General features: G+C 42.0%; 1 protein-coding gene across 3 annotated transcripts; it reads right to left on the reverse strand.

The window, feature by feature from the left end:
• Nucleotides 1–1,922: 1,922 nt before the first annotated feature.
• SFPQ (splicing factor proline and glutamine rich) lies at nucleotides 1,923–18,926 on the reverse strand. Of its 3 annotated transcripts, none has more exons than XM_039473645.2 (12): nucleotides 17,981–18,926; nucleotides 17,105–17,293; nucleotides 16,320–16,621; nucleotides 16,137–16,232; nucleotides 14,839–15,035; nucleotides 14,653–14,737; nucleotides 13,643–13,760; nucleotides 12,911–12,959; nucleotides 12,712–12,833; nucleotides 3,705–3,752; nucleotides 2,496–2,580; nucleotides 1,923–2,020 (listed from the first exon to the last, which is right to left on the reverse strand). In XM_039473645.2, exons 1-10 carry the CDS (start codon nucleotides 18,806–18,808, stop codon nucleotides 3,729–3,731), a joined length of 2,010 nt encoding a protein of 669 aa, XP_039329579.1. In that variant the 5' UTR covers nucleotides 18,809–18,926; the 3' UTR covers nucleotides 1,923–2,020; nucleotides 2,496–2,580; nucleotides 3,705–3,728. The 3 variants fall into 3 exon arrangements, with proteins under 3 accessions (XP_039329579.1, XP_039329578.1, XP_039329577.1); XM_039473644.2 differs by having other exon boundaries at nucleotides 1,923–2,017; nucleotides 3,705–10,303; XM_039473643.2 differs by having other exon boundaries at nucleotides 3,705–10,303; nucleotides 17,981–18,925.
• Nucleotides 18,927–19,660: the final 734 nt, after the last annotated feature.

Here is a 19,660-nt window from a genome sequence, read left to right on the forward strand (position 1 = left end):
TCACTGGTAGAGACTTGAAAATACAATGTGTTCCTTTTGTACCTTTAGGCACTGCTAAATGTTTTTGCTCATCATTTCATATCTCAATGACTTTATGAAAAAGGTGTTTATTTTACAGATGAGCTAACAACTAAAGAAACTTGCCAGATATTGCAGCTAGGCAAACTGCAGAAATAATGTATTATTTCTGATATGACCTCATATACCCCTAACCACTGTAACACACTATTACACTGATTTTTGCCTTGAGATCTACAAGGCTTCAGAGCCCACAGGTGGGGAAAACTTAAGTATTAACAGAACGGAGCAACAATAACTCGACAGTAACAAGACTCTTGATTTGGGTGTAGCTTATTTTAAAAATACGAAGTATGGTAGGGTAGGGTGGCTCACACTTGTAATCCCAACTTTGGGAGGCCAAGGTGGGTGGATCACTTGTGGTCGGGAGTTCAAGACCAGCCTGACCAACGTGGAGAAACCCCATCTCTACCAAAACCACAAAATTAGCCAGGTGTGGTGGCAAATGCCTGTAATCCCAGATACTCAGGAGGCTGAGGCACAACTCCATGAACTCAGGAGGTGGAAGTTGTGTTGAGCCCAGATTGCACCATTGTACTCGAGCTAGGGCAACAAGAGCTAAACTCCATCTCAAAAACCAAGGATGAAAAAAATATATCTTGGTCTCATTCCTGGGATTAACTGTACACAGCTACTCAAAACAAATTTCATGGGATGAGCAAACGATGTGCCATAACTCTTCCTTTGTGATTATTTCAGTCTCGAAAAAAAAATTAGTGTCAGACGAACAGCTTGGCAAGTTTTAGTGTAACGGCTCCAAGAGTGAAGGGGACAGATCATTTGACTTACAATTTTTATTAAGCAGCTTTTATGGTCAATTCCAGATTTTCCTTACATTTATTTTCAAAAAATACCCAGATCACACTGTGTATCCAATTTTGACTTCGAGAAATTGATAACCCTTCATCATTACATCAACCAAAACACAGTAGTCCTCCCTTGTCTGTGAGGAGACACATTCCAAGACCCCCCCCAGTGGCTACCCAAAACCACAAATGGTACCAAAGCCTAGCCTAGCCTACATGGCCATTTTTTTTGGATGACAGGCAGCACATACTGCATGGATATACTGTATCCAATCTTCCCACCTATAGCCCATCTAAGGTGGGAAAGACAGGATGCCTCTCAGTACTGCACGTAATTTAAAACTTAACTGGGATTGTGGGTGATCATGGTTGCAGATAAGAAGATACTACTATATTATCTGACTAGGCTTGTTTGTGAAGCAATGTGTGACTATCCCATAACCATATTATTTTGTACATACAGAAGTTGGAAATACCAAACGCTATTATGTCTGAAATCCAATCAAGGAAAGGTATGTAGGTAGTAATTGTTAGTAGTAACATGCTAATTTTAGAAAAAAGTTATCGACAGGCATGGTGGCTCACACCTGTAATCCCAGCACTTTGGAGGCCAAGGCATCATGAGGTCAAGAGATTGAGACCATCCTGGCCAACATGGTGAAACTCCATGTCTACTAAAGATGCCAATGAATTAGCTGGGTGTGGTGGCACATGCCTGTAGTCCCAGCTACTCGGGAGGCTGAGGCAGGAGGATGGCTTGAATCTGGGAGACAGAGGTTGCAGTGGGTTGAGACTGCACCACTGTACTCCAGCCTGGCAACAGATTGCAGAGTGAAGGCAAGTATCTAAAAAGGGTGGTAAAAATTGATCCGTAATTTTGAGATTGAAAGTAACACTGCCAAAACAGTCACAATAGAATCCTGTATTATAATCTGGTTCTGTGTCTAATGCAGACCTTCTTAATTAAATGTCACTCTGAATAAAACAGGTCAGGAAAATTCTAGAAAATAAGTACTAAAAAAACAAAAAAACAAAGGGTAATTAAAATAATGTCTTTATTAGTGAGAAATACATTGTTCATTCCTCCTTGCACTCCTCTCCTCGTTGGTTTTCTGGACACAGCTCACCTGATCCTGCTAATAAAAGGGTATGATTACTCCAAAGGATACAAGAATCAGAGCTTTCAAATTCTCAAACAGTGAAGTGAGCTCCCTAATACCAAAGAAATCTTATCAAAAAATACAGCATTCTAATTAATGGGCCTGGTGGAGGGGTGGGGGGCAAGATCACCTGAGGTCAGGAGTTTGAGACCAGCCTGGCCAACATGGCAAAACTAAAAATACAAAATTAGCCAGGCATGGTGGCGCATGCCTGTAATCCCAGCTGAGAAGGCTGAGGAAGGAGAATAGCTTGAACCCAGGAGGCAGGGGTTGCAGTGAGCTGAGATCACGCCATTGCACCCCAACCTCGGCAACAAGAGCAAAACTCTGTCTCAACCTCCCCCCTCCCCCCAAAAAAAGTAATTAATGGTTCCCACACTAGTATTGTCATTTTGTACCACTCAAAGCCTTTCTCAAGACAGTGTAACAGACTAAGTATCATTCAACTTACCTAGACACGCTGTCAGTCTACCAACTTGTGGCTTCGCTCCTTGGTTGGCTCATGCTGCATGGTAACTTCAGAAGTAACTAATCACCTAGAGTGAAAAAAAAATTTTTATTTAAAATAACAAGTTCAGCTATTACATTTACTTTTTAAACAGTATGAACTTTTTCGGCATGGGTTCCAGTCAGTCATCTATTGTTAAGACATGGCCCACCCTAAGACTCTTTTCTATGTATTTTTTCCTTTTGAGATAGGATCTCAGTGTCACCCAAGCTGCAGCAGTGGCAGGATCACAGCTCATTGCAGCCTCAAACTCCCAGGATCAAGCCATCTGCCCACTTCAGCCTCCAGGGGAACTGAGACCACAGGCACACACTACACCTGGCTGTTTCTTCTTTCTGTAGAGACATGATCTCATTATTTTGCCGAGGCTGGTCTCAAACTCCTGGGCTCAAACAATCCTCCCACCTCTCCCTCCCAAAGTGCTAGAAATATAGGTATTAAGCCACCACGCCCACGCCCCACTTTCTACATTTTCTTTACATCTTTAAAGTTAAAAAAAAAAAATCATGGGGATTTTGGATGGCATCTAAAATTGAATTTAAGAGTACTGAAAACACGGCCTTCTCCCTTAAGTCAAGCTTTCTGTTCTTCTATGACTGTTATATAACTATCCACCTTTTCTGAATTCTATTGTTTGACATTTTTATAATAATGCCTCTCAGGCCGGGTGCAGTGGCTCAAGCCTGTAATCCCAGCACTTTGGGAGGCCGAGGCGGGTGGATCACGAGGTCGAGAGATCGAGACCATCCCATTCAACATGGTGAAACCCCGTCTCTACTAAAAATACAAAAAATTAGCTGGGCATGGTGGCGTGTGCCTGTAATCCCAGCTACTCAGGAGGCTGAGGCAGGAGAATTACCTGAACCCAGGAGGCGGAGGCTGCGGTGAGCCGAGATCGCGCCATTGCACTCCAGCCTGGGTAACAAGAGTGAAACTCTGTCTCAAAAAAATAAATAAATAAATAAATAATAATAATAATGCCTCTCAACTGCTTTGTCATATACAGCCCTATTTTCAAACAAAAATACAGGGATATTATCTTAGAAAAGGCAAACACCTCAAATAATAAAGTTTCACCAAAAATACCTAAACAAAATTAAATTTCTTTTAAAATGCCTCTAGGGATTAAGATTTCTAAGGAAGGAAACTTACTTCGTGTGAACGAGCACTCCAATATCAGCCAACATCAATTATTCTTACCTAAAGAATAATAAGAAAAAGTTAGTATGAGAGACAAGGGTATAAAATAAAGGTTTGAAAATGCTAGTCAACTTCAAAATTTAAAGAGTAAAATTCCAGAGATAAAGATTGGGGGTAAGTTACAGCATAAAAAAATAGAAAGAAACTTCATGGGAGGGGGGAATCTAAAATTATTCTTACATAAAATAAGTAGACACCTGAATTAGAATGAAAACTGTTTTCTTTAAAATGGAAAAGCCTAACTCTTATTTTCACCAGTCTGAGCACAGTGAAGTTTGACTGCAACCCAAAATATACTATCCCTTATGTGAAGGTATGTGACAACGTTGACCTTGCCAAATAAGTTTTAACATCAGCTTTTTCACATGAAAGCACATACCCTGCTCCCCATTCAAGTATGTCTTCCACTGTCAGGCGGGCTGACCACCTTCAGCAGGAGTCCTCCAAGAGTGTCCAACCCCCCTTCCCACAGTACACAATGCTGCAGTTGTTATCCTGCAATCCTTTGTATTTACCTCATTCTTTCCCATCTAAGTCCTCACTGAGTTTTAAAGTTAGGGCAGGAAAGCTATGCCTTACTGGGACAGCAAGGAACCAAGTTTTTCTGAGGGAGAAGACAGTCACCTTCACTATATACCTGGCAGGGCCACAGTGCACAAAACAAAAGATCAGCCTTCATTCAAGTTCCAGGTTTTTCTTCCTCCCTGTATGATTACTGAAATGGGCATATGAAATAAGAGTTCCCTGTTGCACATGTACCATCCATAAGGGATACTATATCGTTTTGCATTCTTCCCCCCCCATTCTCCAGCTTATCCTATTCTACATCCAGCCCCTTTTTCACTCAAAAAATAAAAATAAAAAAATAAATCTTTTTTTCAGCACTGGTGTTCAAAAGCAACATTTTTATGGTTAATAGTTTACCAGCAACTGTTGAGATTTCCAGTTGAGTCTTAAAAATTGCCAATCATTATCTAGCAGCAATGACAGATGATTAGGAGCAGTCAAATCCTCTGAATTCTTTCCCTAATAGGCAGCCATTTGAGAACTGCACTAGCTGACATCACTGAAACATTATCAGCTAAAGCCAAAACCAAATAAAGGCCCAGACCAACATCCTGGCTCTCTAAAACCTGTCCATTATCATTAAGGGAAAGGCAGTAAATGCAGGACTGTGGATCATGTCACTGCAGCTGACAATGATTAACAATAGGAGACATGCAACCCCCATTAAAGTTAAAAGTCCAAAACTAGTCACACACATCTCTTTACTGGGGAAAAGTGAGACTACTATGCATTCTTGGTAGGTTTGCAACCTTGCATGAAGAGCACCCACTGCGTTTCTTTCATCTTTCAGAAAGCACCGATATCTGTTCCAAGGGCCTAACAGTACGAAAATACATTCTGGCATCACACCTCTGAACCCAAGACTGTTATCATTAAAACAAATTTTGGTTTGTGTAACAAGATTATGAAATACAATGCAAGCACCTCGGTATAGCATTACTGAAACCCACTTAATTCCCAGCTTTTTGAGTTTTTTTTTTTAAATCCACTGCACTAAGATTCACAATTCATAGCTACACACAAATTAAAGCTAGTAAGAACAGACTAACATCACAAGTTTCTCATTCTAAAGTGCAAAAGCCTAATAATCTTGAGGTGAACAGGATAAAGCAAAATTAACCCCCCACCCCAATGAAGTTCCTGAAGTCCATATATTATGCCAAGTACGTTCTCTAAAAATTGTTACTAACTGATAAGAAACAGGCCTGAGGTTTTATTTCTAACACCCAATCACTAAACCACGGCAGCGAGCACTGGCCACCGATTTAATTGATCATGACACAGGACACCCCATCAGGGTTCTATATAATTTAGTGATACTCATGTCACTAATACTGAGCATTATACTTGATCTGCATTATATTATGGATATGCAGAGGTTAAACTAGTCATCATTTGTTCTTTCATCTATCAGAAGAGTCCAAAGTTGTTTGCTTGAATGGACTACATGTTGAAATACAAGTCTGTCCCCACCTTGTGAACTGCTTGCCAAGAGCAAGCTTTTTTTCTTGATACACAGAAAATTCTCAGTCATGAAGTTTTCATCAGCATTTATGCAAAGTAAACCACTTTCCAGTTACAGAGCAGAAACATTATACATGAAAGCTGTTTCTCATTCATGCTAGCTAAAAACCAGTTCAGAGACCAAAAAGTTGAATTGAGGTCTGGAACAACAGTTGATGCAAAGTCCTAAGCAACAGAAGAAAGTGCTTTTGAAGACTTAGGTTTTCTTGTAAACATTTTGGACTGTAACATCACATCCCTAAAGCTAAGGAAACCAAATTCAAAAAAGCTACTCTGAACATATGCAGTCATCCTACAGAAACGACGATGTCTTATGATTGGGAATGACTCCCAACATGTATTCAACTGTAGTCAAGTCAATGTTCCATACCACCTTCCCCCAGGTTTAGAGTATAGACATATTTAGACAAGTCCCGTAACTTGAACTATTCACGTTAGATTCCCACCTAAGCCCAAGTTAGTAACAAAGGTGTTTTCATGAAGCCCATGGTTTTAAAATTTTTAAATCACATTACAAAAAAACCTGTACTTTTAGTTCAACTGAACTTGCAGAATTACCAAGATTGCATACTGAAATTACTGATATTGCCAACCTATGGGCAGGTCATTTTGCTACAATAGAGACTAATTATCACATGCTATGCAGTCCCTGGTCAAGGTGCTAAAAGCACCTTAGTTCCCAAGTATAGTTTGTTTCCCTCTCCCCCACACCACTGATGTGTTTGTTCCATGTTATCTTGAGTTACAATGCAACTAAAGGAAACCACACAACTGAGTCAGATACACCAAAGAATCAAGTTTGCACTTTTTATCTGAGAACTGCAACAGCACTGAATTCTGCCTGACAAATTACAGCTCTAACCCCACACCCACACAGTTCTGATGTAAGCTAGCTTTACCATACAAGTGTTAGGTGCTGCACTGTAATTTCATTGTCAGAAGTGTGATGCCAGAATGCCCACGGAATAAAAGTACATAGCAAGTCACCAAGTTAGATTATATTGCTTGTTACCTACCTGTATGCAGTCGGCAATGAGAATCTTGGAGCAAGCAGGAATACTACATCCGGGTCCTAATGTCCATTGCCATTTGCGGTACTACGTTCCTCACAGTTACGCACTGCAGAAATGCTGGCTAAATGCAGTTATGTAGCAGGCCACTACTTTAATAGTGCATAATTGCAGTCCAAGAACACCAGAAAACATTCCGCCACAACTAAGTGGCTTGCCCAAGAAAAGCCAAGTATCTAAATTTTAATCTGCCATAATATGCCACTTAAAAATTGCACAGGCGTAACATTACAATTTCCCAATTTTTTAGCTGTTTATATTAGTGGAATAATACATCTATAGAGTGGTGGGGTTTGTAGTAAAGAGTTTCTCAGTAGTTCAATGTTCTAAGCAAAGAGGATTATGATTTCACTAAGTAACATGAGCCAATGGGCTATGCTTATAAAATACCTATTAAATACACTGGGGCCTTAAGAGTACGCAGTTTTTAAAGATTAGGAGACAGTATAAAAAACAACCAGTGTTCCTCTTAAAACAAAATTATGAGAAAGTGGAGAAGAGGAAATGGGACAAGTGGTTTATTTAAATGAGAAAAATGGCTAATACTTCAAAATTACTACCCTCCCCTTTCCCACCCCAAGTTTCAGATCGACTTTTAGGAAACTACTTACTAAGATGATTTAAATTCACATTAGGCTAAAAACTATCCTATACATTGAAGACTTATTGAAAGTCTATTTGAGTAAGCTTACAACCCTGGGTACACTGCTGTTTCAATGATGAAAGTCAAATGTCATTTGAAACTAAGCAACATTATTTGCTAAACAATGTTTAGCAATTCTACAGTCCACAGTAAGGGTATCAAAAGCCACAACTTTCAGGAGATTATCCATTAGCATCCTTCACCACTCTTCCTTCAAAGGTACAGTACTACCAAAAGCTTATTTTAGGGGTCTGTGCCAGCATCCCTTATAAAGAAAGGCATGTAATCTGAAAAATAAACTGAAACATTAATTTTATAGGCAGATTTTCCCATTTCCCCACCAGCCCCCACCCACACATTCAAACGTCACCCTCTATGGGTGTCCCATGAACACCCCTTATTTTCTTGTCTTTGAGTCCCTACTGTATAATTCAGCCAAACTGTAACGGACTCCTTTCAAATCAAGACCCTTGTTTCCATATAGAAAATCTCGTATGTATCACCAATTAACCTGTTTTGGGACAAAACTTCCTCATAGATATAATCATGGTAAAACTACTCTTATTCCCGAGTGTGCTGGTGAACACAAATAATGAGCATTATTTTCTAATGAGATTGTCTCCCTTATTAGCACACCATGTACCTGTCAGTCATACAACCAGAATTTAGTGAGATGCTTTTATACACTACTGTGTTTTACTTTCATTATCCTGTTTCCTATGCAAAAAGTGCTCAGATTGTTCCAACAATAGGTCTCCATTTGTACACAGGCACAATACTAAACTTCAGCATGTTATTGAAGGTTTGACTTAGAATTTTTCTTTTGCCAATTAGCACCAAGAACAGAGGTGAAAAGGAGGAAGACACATTCCATAGTAAGAGTTCTATAATGTACAGATTTGAATGGAACATAACTAAGAACAAAGGCAAACCATTCAGTTACCTTACCTACTGTTAGGAAGCTGTTCCTCTAACATTTAAACTGGGAAATCAGGCTCCCATTATACTAACAGGCAACAATAAACCATCTACTTTAATAGTCAAAGTCTCTTGTTCTAATGGAAGGGGGTTTGATGAAGTTGACAATTAACTGACAACACCATGGAAACATTCCAAGCCTTTATGGTGGGAGGAAGGGATATTTGTACTGTGTAGCATGAACAACTCTCCCCAGATTTAGTGCTACGTCAAAAGGAAACTATGTAAAAAACAAGTTAAATTTAAAATAAGAATGATTATCTGCAACCCTATTTGTCATTAACAGTCACCACTAGCTCTTATATGAGAACCAACAGATTTTTATAGTCCTACAGATTTTGCCCAACAGAAGTAGCACAAGGAGAAGTTACAGAGTACAAATGTATACATAATTAAACCTACTTCAATTACTAAACATTTTTTTGGAGACAAAGTCTCGCTCTGTTGCCCAGGCTGGAGTGCAGTAGCAGGGTCTTGGCTCACTGCAACCTCCACCTCCCAGGTTCAAGCGTTCCTCCCGCCTCAGCCTCCTGAGTAGCTGGGATTATAGGCGTGCACTACCACGCCCAGCTTTTTTGTATGTTTAGTAGAGATGGGGTTTCACTATGTTGGCCAGGCTGGTCTTGAGCTCCTAACCTTGTGATCCACCCGCCTCAGCCTCTCAAAGTGCTGGGATTACAGGCGTGAGCCACCACGCCCAGCCCCCTTACTAGACCTTCTTACCTTCACACCCCATCTTTATAAATCACTTGAATACATGAAAAGGCTTCATGTTTAACAATCTTTAATTCAAATGTAAAAGTTCAATACAAGCCATTTATAGGGCTTGAGATTTGTTGGTCTTTTAAAAACAAGAAATTGGGAAATGCAACAAAATGATCTTTCCACTTTTCAAAAGCTTTCAAGTAAAGGATAGATCATAGGGCCATAAAAGATCAGTTTAAATCAAACCCACTTTTACCCCCTACCAATTGTCTTACACCCATTCCGCAATCTTAATACATATTCCTGAATTAAGATTTACAGTTCAGCTTTGCTTACATAACCATTTAAAAAATACTTAGCACCAGTGTGCTTCCTATGTAATGCCAAACAAATCATGAAACTACTTCAATATGCATTTTTTCTTTTTAAAACAAAGGGGGCAGTTATCTGTAGAAAGCAATACTCAGCCTCCAGATACATTTCCCAGAAATGGCATATGCCATTCAAAGGCCTAGACACTCACATGCTTTCAATGTAGAATACCTAGCCTAATGTGCATAGAAGCATGAATGGCAAAGTTGAAGATCAATATTATAACTATTTTTCTATTTATTTGAAGCACAGTAAAAAAAAAAAAAATTGGTACACTTTGGAAATTCAGTGGCACAAGGTACACTGCCATAACTTGAGGGACATTATACAGTAAAAAAAGAAAAAATAAGGAAATAAGGAAAAAAAAATTCTCCTGTTTCAAACAACTGCATTACATAATTTTACCTGCCCAAACAGACCATTTACAAATATTAGGTCAATAAACTACTAACATCCATAAAAAGGTAGCTTTCTTACTAAAATGCAAGAATTTAAAAGATTGGTATCTAAACAAAAGACAAAAACAAACTGGAATGAAAGCCTAGATATCACATCTAAAATCGGGGTTTTTTGTTTGGGCCTTCGTACTCTTCTCTCCCTCTACCATATCCTGCTGGAGTTCCAGGCCCCATTCCTCTAGGACCCTGTCCACCCACAGGCCCCGCACCTCCCTGCCCAAAGCGCTCAGTACGCTATTGGAACAGTAATTAACAGTTCATTATATGTAGTTGATGTCCATGTGTGTTAAGTAAATATTTTAGAAGGTTCCGTAGTCAACGTTCGTCGATACAATCACCAATGAGTCGATCCACAGGTACCGGGAACATAGAAAGGAAAAAAGGGTAATTTAAAAATTAGTTTACGATAATACATGCCTTGTGGTATGTTCCCACTTGAGCCATTCTCATACACCTGTTTCAAAGAACAGATCTTCCCTGTAGTGCTAAAAAATTTAAGAAATTAGTGCAGATGTGAAAATCCATTACAAAATGAGTTCTAAGAAATTTCACATCAGATTAACCCACTGAAAAAGCTTGCAAACTCTCACTTTCAAGGTCTGAACAGGAAATTTAATTTCCAAGTAAGCCTAACAAGCCCAACCAGAGAGATTCAATTCACTCAATGAAGTGACAAAGACCTACTCACCAGTTAGTGGCATGTGCTGCTTAAGAAACCTTGTGCTTTTCAAGATCTTAAGACACATCTGCTAAGTTGCAGAAATCTTAAAAGGTTGAAAGTTTTAATAAAATGCTACCAGACTACAAAAAGAAAAAGCATGTAAGACTAATAGATTTAGTCACTTAACCGGCACAATAACTTGATCAAAAATCTTGTGTTACCAAATTCTCACAGGCATGCTACACCTTCAGAGCCATCACTATAAAACCAGAGACAATTATGTTCTCAGCACTATTCTATATTGCTGCAAACTGAATGAACAAACCCCACCCACCTTCATAGCAGTCCATCTTTTCCCTTAGGTCTTTGAAAAGTACAGACACTTTGCTCTGTTTCCGTGTTTTAGATACTTCCCAAACACCAAACTAAAGTAACTGCAATAAAGCAGTGAGTGACTTCATTATTCCCATCTCATTTTAGGTACTTCTAGAGATAGAAGTTTTCAATAGGAACACACATGCCTAAAGAGCAAGACCCCTTAGGTATGCAAACACAGCCTACACTCTTTTTCTTATTTCATTTATAATAGACCAGTTACAAAGGATAGTCCAAATAAAAAACTAAAATGGCATCGGGGTTTAACTGTTCCTATACGTGATTTCAACATTTTTAAAAAACGTACTATAGAACTATTAAAAATGGCTAAACTTTAATCTTTTATTTTTCAAAATCATAAATTATAGGGTTTTGGGCTCATTGTTCTATATTCTACCTCTAAGAGCCAAAAAAAGAAAAATTGGGGGCTTTCATGATTGTTAATTACAACAGCTGAGACCCCAGGAGCTGTTTGTTACCTAGAATACAAACCTTTAATTTTAAAAACTTAAGTTCAAATTGGATTATACAGATTATCTAACAATCTGTCTTTAGGAAGCATATAAACCAAAATGTTACCCACATACTCTGAAAAATCTGGAGCAAGCCCATAGTATTATTACATTTTACCCAACCAGCCATTATAACTCGAATTCCCAAAGTCTTAGGTAAGATTATGAACAGGTGAGGCCCTATACTAAATGCTTATGTTTCCATGTATAAAATGTATCTCATGAGCTACACAATGCAGCTCCCCTCCTTTGCCAAAAGCCTGTAGTGAACTTATCACATTCAACTCAGCTACAAAAATGCACTCTCTAAACCCACCAAAATTCAGTCCTAATGATTTGTAAAGCCCTAATGCAGCCACTCATACCAGTTCAACTGATTGTTCTAAGTATCTGGCAGGCTATATTTACAGCTGAAACATGATAGCATCAAGAAGGTTCAGATGGAATGCACACCATTAGTATGCTTAAAAATTGTGGATTTTTGCTACTCTGTAGCAAAATGGAGATGTCAGTTGATTTTTAGAAGGTATACCTACAAGACAGGCCCAACAGGTGGGGAACGACGAGTCAAAACACTCAATTCCCTTTTCATAGGATAGAAGCCACACCAAATAGAGGTCAAAGTTCTACACATCACTAAAACATGCCTAAAGCTTGAAACTACAAGTCTGATTCCTACTTATGGCAAATACCAACTTAAAGAATGACAGTTTGCCATTTGATTACTCTCACTTGGATGTAGAATAATCAGATACATTTTCTAGCATTTAGAATTTGGATTTGCCATGCACTAGAGTTCAAAAGCACCTAAATCTACTTATTGCCAAAGTAATTCCATACTAACAGCATTGATTCTTTGTTGGCAACCATTATCTGTTTAGGTTACCACACACCAAGTTCTTCTGTGTTGCCAAAGTATTCCTCAATATTACATAATTATGTATGAAATTGGTAGGGAAAACTAAAAGAGGTCCAGTCACCTACTTAAACAAAACAAAACAAAACAAAACAAAAAAAACAGAGAAAGAAAAAAAAAAAACCTAAGTTGTGAAAATGAGAATTGCCTTGGTACTACGTCCCACAGGATACATTACCATGTCACTTCCCATCATGGAACCACTCATGGTTGCTGGTGGAACTCCAGGATTAGCTTCATAACCTATGCCACCACCACCACCTAGAGGTGGAAATTTCTGGCCTCCTGAACCATAGGGATCTAAGAGACAAAAACAGTGGTTACAACTCTACCAGAATACCAGTCTCTACTTCTGTTAACTTAAATTTCATACTTACCTCCCATGTTCATTGCTCCTCCACCACCCATTCTCATGTCTCTTTCTCTCTGCAAGAAAAAAATTCCTTTCATATACCTGCACTACACCTGCACCAAGCATTCTTAGGAATTGAGAAATTTTCAAGTTAAACAAAAAACATGGGTAAGTTCAAAAGGCAGTTTTTCATCATCTGAATTATTTTTGCAATAAATATTCTGGAAACTAAGGTAGACTCAGTTACCCAAAGACCTATAAAACTTCTATTTAAGGTCGGGCGCAGTGGCTCACAACTGTAATCCCAGCACTTTGGGAGGCCAAGGCGGGCAGATCACCTGATGTCAGGAGTTCTGAGACCAGCCTGACCAACATGCTGAAACCTGTCTCTACTAGAGACAAAACATTAACCAGGTGTGGTGGTGTAAAACCTGCAATCCCAGCTACTCAGGAGGCTGAGGCAGGAGAATTGCTTGAACCTGGGAGGAAGAGGTTGCAGTCAGCCAAGATTGTGCCACTACACTCCAGCCTGGGCAACAAGAGCAAAACTCCATCTCAAAAAAACTGTCCTATTCAATTAAATCCTCTGACCCATACAAGGCAATCAAACATAATATACTTTGTTTAAAAAAAAAAAAAAAAAAAAAAAGAACAGAAAGTAACTATAATTTAAGATATTAAAATTCCTTTATTTCTTTCTAGGTACCTACAAGTTCTAGAGACAACTCCAATTAGAAGGCAATAAAAGTTGGCTTACTGGATCCATGTAGCCCATTCGGCTATAACTTTCCTCTCTTTGGCGCCTCATTTGTTCTTCCATTTCACGCTGACGAATCATCATTTCTTCCTCTCTTCTACGTCGTTCCTCCTCTTGCCTAGAAATACCCATCAGGCATATAATTGAAATGTTTACATCTTTTATGTGAAAAAACCTAGCAACCGGTCTAAGAACTAGGTTAGAGCTAAAAAAGCACAAAGGCTTAGTTAGAGTGAGTCTAGGGGCACAATACTAAAGACATTCTGGCAAAGAATGCAGATATTAAGGGAAATCTTAAGACTGTATTCCATTTTAACTGTTAAACCAACATCGACATAGTATTTAACCTTTGTATTTTGCCTGACTGACCTGAAAAACTAAGTACATCTTTTCCTAAATATCAGGAATATAATAAATGTTAGTGCAGAAACCAAGGCTCAAAGCCAGGGATAGCAGCTCATACTCATGATCCCAGTTACTTCAAGAGGTCAGTGGTCTGAAACCAGCCTGGGCAATACAGGTAGACTCTTTTCTCCACAAATATAAAAAAAATAAATTAGCTAGGTGTGGTAGGTTGTGCCTGTAGTCCCAGCTACTCAGGAAGATCACTTGAGCTCAGGAGTTTGAGACTGTAATGAGCTATGATCATGCCACTGAACTTCAGCCTGGGCCCATTTCAAAAATGAAAGAAAAAAGATGGGAGCATGGAAGCTTATGCCTGTAATCCCAGCACTTTGGGAGGCAGAGGCAGGTGGAGTTCCAGACCAGCCTGGCCAACAAGGCAAAACCTCTATCTACTAAAAATACAATTAGCTGAGTGTTGTGGTGCATGCCTATTATCCCACCTACTCGAGAGGCTGAGGCAAGAGAATCACTTGAACCCAGGAAGCAGAGGTTGTGGTGAGCTGAGACAACACCACTGCACTCCAACCTGGACAAGAGTGATACTTCTTTTAAAAAAAAAAAGAAAAAAGAAGTTAAAAGAAATGAAGGCTTAAACACAACTTTACCTCAATTGCATTTCTTTACGTTTCTGCATTTCTTGATTATGAAGTTCTTCCATGCGTCTTAATTCTTCCTGTCGTCTCATCAGATCTGAACATTGGAAAATATTTTGGTTTCACATTAACAAGTTTCTAACAAGTTCAAAAAAACAATTGATCTTTGCAGTGATGCTCATGCAGAGATCTTTTTACCTTGGCGCAAAAGATTTGCCTGATGTTCATGATAGGCATCTTCCATTTCACTTTCCAATTTGTCTTTTGCATCCTTCATATTTTTTTCAACTTGTTCTCTTTGCTGTTTTTCCATTTCATCCAAAGACTTCCATCGCTGAGAATATTCGTACTCGAATGTGCCATGCTGGGCAAAACGAGGAGGAGTTTCTCTCTCCCTAATTACACACAAAATTTAAACATGAAACAATTTGTGAATGCACACCAGAAAATACTTGCCCTAGAATTGATCTTTCTCCTGGTTCCACTACTTGTAAAGAGCACAAAAGGCAAAAACTATCCTGGTTCATCTAAAGTATCTACACCACAAAAATATTCAGAATACTCCAGGAAAGAATACAGGCACTAAGAGATTAATTCTACCCTTTTCATTTTCTGTTTTCCTCTAGCCAAATTCCTTACCAAGGCTTATTTTTTCCACCCACAAAAATGTACTTTGGCCGGGCATGATGCCTCGTGCCTGTAATCCCAGTACATTGAGAGCCTGAGGTGGGAGAATCAATTGAGGTCAGGAGTTCGAGACCAACCTCCTCAACATGGTGAAACCCCATCTCTACTAAAAATACGACAAATAGGCCGGGCACGGTGGCTCAAGCCTGTAATCCCAGCACTTTGGGAGGCCGAGGCGGGTGGATCACGAGGTCGAGAGATCGAGACCATCCCGGTCAAGTGGTGAAACCCCTTCTCTACTAAAAATACAAAAAATTAGCTGGGCATGGTGGCACATGGCTGTAATCCCAGCTACTCAGGAGGCTGAGGCAGGAGAATTGCCTGAACCCAGGAGGCGGAGGTTGCGGTGAGCTGAGATCGCGCCATTGCACTCCAGCCTGAGTAACAAGAGCGAAACTCCCGTCTCAAAAATAAAAAAATACGACAAACTGCCAGGCGTGGTGACTCACGCCTGTAGTCTCAGCTACATGAGAGGCTGAGGCACAAGAACCCCTTGAACCCAAGAGGCAGAAGTTGCAAGGAACTGAGATCATGCCACTGCACTCCAGCCTGGGCAAGAGTGAGACTCAGTCTCACCAAAAAGACTTCACCCGATTATTGCAGGGACAAAACAGGACTGCATATGAGTGTACCCAACTCAGAAACAAACAGCTACCTAACAGCTTCAGAAAAAAATCTTTCTCAGTCTGAGATTTTTACATCTGCATCAAATAATGTTGTGTATTTTAAGCAAAATTGGAAAACTACTACAACAAATTTCTCCTTTACACTTAATATTTAGAACTGCCAAAAAGTTTAATCAATCTTACTTCTGATACATTGGATTCTTCTGGGCAAGTTTTTCAGGAAGACCATCTTCATCATCTAGCTGTTCAAGTGGTTCCACGATGACTGGACGAGGAGTTCTAAAAACAAAAATGGTTCCATCTTACCTTACACCTTTGTTTCAGTTTTATTATTGACACTATCTCATTTAAGTTAATACAACTTACGTTGTCAGCAAGAAAACACCTTCACTGCATCGTTCAAATGCCTTTCTTGCTGCTGGTTTAGAAGCAAATTCAACAATGCCTTTCCCTGTAGATCTTCCACGATCATCCACTATTACAACAGCCCTTTCAATAGGACCAAACTGGCTGAAGGCTTCTTCCAACAGTTCATTGGAAACATAAGGTGAAAGATTACGAACAGAAAGGGCAGCAGCATGTGTGGCAAAGCGAACTCGAAGCTGTCTACCTCTCATGGGTGTATCATCGAGTTCAGCTTTGGCAATTTCAGCCAAAGCTCTGGATTCCTGTAAGAGACACTCATGTTAATGACCTCAAAATTGGTTACGTCTACTCTTAACTGTCATAACTGTCCTACTCTTCTTCCTCCAACTCAGTTCGAGCATTAGCTTTACAGGCGGCGCCCCCTAACACCACCTAGGGTAAGTGTTTTTCCCATTCCACCCCTCTTTTCTCTTAGGTAGCAACAATTGCGCATTATACCGCAGGCATATTTTTCCTGTAATAGTGAAAATTCGGCCGGGCGGGGTAGCTGACGCCTATAATCCAAGTACTTTAGAGGCTAAGGCGGGCGGATCACCTGAGGTCGGGAGTTCAAGAGCAGCCTAACCAACATGGTGAATTCCCGTCTCTTAAAAAATAAAAATAAAAAAATGAAAATTTAAGACTAATTTATTCTCCCCAGTTTAAAATCCAAGCCTACAGCGTTTGTAGTGACCAAAAAAACCCACCCTTTTAAATTCTACATAAAATCAAACAATTACACTCACAAGCTTAATAAATCCGAATCCTTTGCCTTTGTTGATAAAGACTTCTCCAGGTTCTCCATATTTAGCAAATAGTCTTTTGAATTCATCTTCCGTGATATCAGCAGGTAGATTCCCAACAAACAACCGACATCGCTGTGTGTAAGTTTTCTCTCCAGGCCTCCTCAAGAGAGACAAGTTGGCTTTAAACCCCTAATGAAAAACAAACGGAATTTTCAAACACCAGAGACCTCTGCAAGTCAAAAACCCAAAATCAGTATTTGCTTACCTGCAACTTGTCAGTTACCTTTCAGTTGGGTCATAATCAAGATTTTGCTATGTTTGTGAGATCTCCAACATGAGCACTATCTTAACATCGAAAAAGGGGCCCCCATCATTCAGAATGCCCGAGACACACTTCCCCCATCAGCTACTCTCTCAGCCACATATGCTGAGTGTCCCTAACAAATCCAAATCGCAATACTAAAATCAAAATAGGCAAGTAACACAAGTCCAAATGACACCGCAACCTACACGATCTGCGCTAGTGCTTTTAAGAACGAAACTGCCCGGTTCTCTCCAAACCTACGCCACACGCTCTGCACTACCCAGGTTCCAAGGACCGGCTACCTTCTCCAGGGCCCACCCCGCGGCCCGGCAGTTCCTTCCACAGCGAGACCTCCCCTAGCCTTCAGTCCGCCGGGAGAGCAAGGCGAGGCGGCGGCCAATCCCCGGCCGACTGCCGGCCCCGAGAAGCCGCCCCGCCCCCACGGCAGCGCGCGCAAGCGCCCCTTCCGGTCGCCGACAAAATGGAGGCCCCCGCGCGGGGGCGGAGACGAATGGAAGGGGGGGCCGCCGCCATCTTAAGGGAGCCGACGCGTCCCGCCCGTAGACACTCACCTCCGAGTCCGAGATTTTCTCCTCGCTGCGGCCGCCGGGCCCAACGGGCGGGGGCCCCTGGTGGTGCTGCTGATGGTAGGGCGGGTGGTGCTGGCGGCCCCCGCGAGGCTCCCCGCCGCCTCGATGCGGCGGCTTCGGGTGGCCGCCGGGAGTGCTTAGGCCCGGGCCGCCACCTGGCTTTGGGCCGCCAGGCATTTTGCCGCCTTTGGGACCGCCCGGGCCTGGGCCCTGCTTAGGCCCCGGACCTGGGCCCGGACCCGCTGCCGGTGGAGGCGGCGGGCCTCCGGCCTGAGGAGGTGTGGTAGGGACCCCGCTGCTTGGCGGGGTGGGTGGCGGCGCCCCGGGAGGGGCCGAGGTGACCGCGGGCGGCGGGGTCGGGGTCGGGCCTGGCCCGGACCCCGGCTGGGTCCCCGAGGTCGGCGGCGTGGCGGGCGGGGCCGAGCTGGAGGCCGGCGGCGCGCTGCCTACGCCGGGAGCGGGGCCGGGTCCCTGAGCAACGACGGGCTTGGAAGCGTCCTGCGGCGGTGGCGGCGGCTGCTGCTGCTGATGCGGCTGTGGATGTGGCGGCGGCTGATGCGGCGGCGGCTGCTGCGGCGGAGGCTGCTGCGGCGGTGGCTGCTGCTGCTGTTGGTGTGGAGGCGGTGGCGGGATCGGAGGCTTGGGGCCGCTCTGGCCCGGGCCAGGACCCATGGGGCCGCGGTTCTGATTGAGGCCCATGCCGGGCGGCGGAGAACGGAAGTCGTGGAGGCCGCCGCGGCCGCCGCCTCCTCCGCGCCTGTGGAAGCCACCACCGCCACCGCCGCGACTCCGGAACCGATCCCGAGACATGTCTGTGGTCAAGGGGCGGTCGAGGCAGAAGCGAAGAAGACGCTCAGGAAACGTGGAGGCCACCTTGCTCCTCACAAAATGGCGGATGACACAGGCGGCGCGCCGCCTTTGTCCTCTTCTTATATAGGCCAGCTGGCACGGCCCCGCCTACTCCTCGATTGACCGCTCCAATAGCCAATTGCAGTTACTATGTTTTATGACGCTAAGTTGCGAACCTCTGATCTTTCCTATTGGCTCCTGGGTGAGAGGCGGGAGGCATGGAGGAACTCAAGTTTCCAGTTGGCCAATGAGAGAAGGCGGCGTTGGATGTAGGCCACTGTGATTTGCTACGAGAAATTTGAATGGTTATGCCAGGGCAATTTTCACTTGTAACCAAATAACCAGGGCTCTATCCGCTCCTGGGGAGGAGGGTTGGAGATCTCTTTTCTTTCTTGATTGTCCCTAGGAGCAATCTGCTGATATCCTTGCCCAGAAAAACAGATGTTTTCCGGTTCAAAATCAGAAATGGAGTGCTTGTTATCTACCCTACCTCGTGCCAAGACAATGAAATTAGAGAAGTAAAATCTTACGGATTTCAAACACGTGCACACTGATTTCATTATGGAACCTCATAGAAATACAGATTTGTGTAGCAGTGTAGACTTTTCAATAGGCTTCAGTGGGTGAGCTCTTTGTTCAAAAAGAGCCCGTGTGTGTGTGTGTGTGTGTGTGTGTACACACACACATAATTTACAAACACCAATCTCAGGAGGAATGTAAATAGTCCATTCAACACTTTATGAAGAGACTAAGGTACTTAAAAATTACAATGTTAGGCCAGGCTCGGTGCCTCTCCCCTGTAATCTCAGCACG

Source organism: Saimiri boliviensis, chromosome 11 (assembly GCF_048565385.1).
Source record: "Saimiri boliviensis isolate mSaiBol1 chromosome 11, mSaiBol1.pri, whole genome shotgun sequence".
Classification (NCBI taxonomy): Eukaryota; Metazoa; Chordata; class Mammalia; order Primates; family Cebidae; genus Saimiri; species Saimiri boliviensis.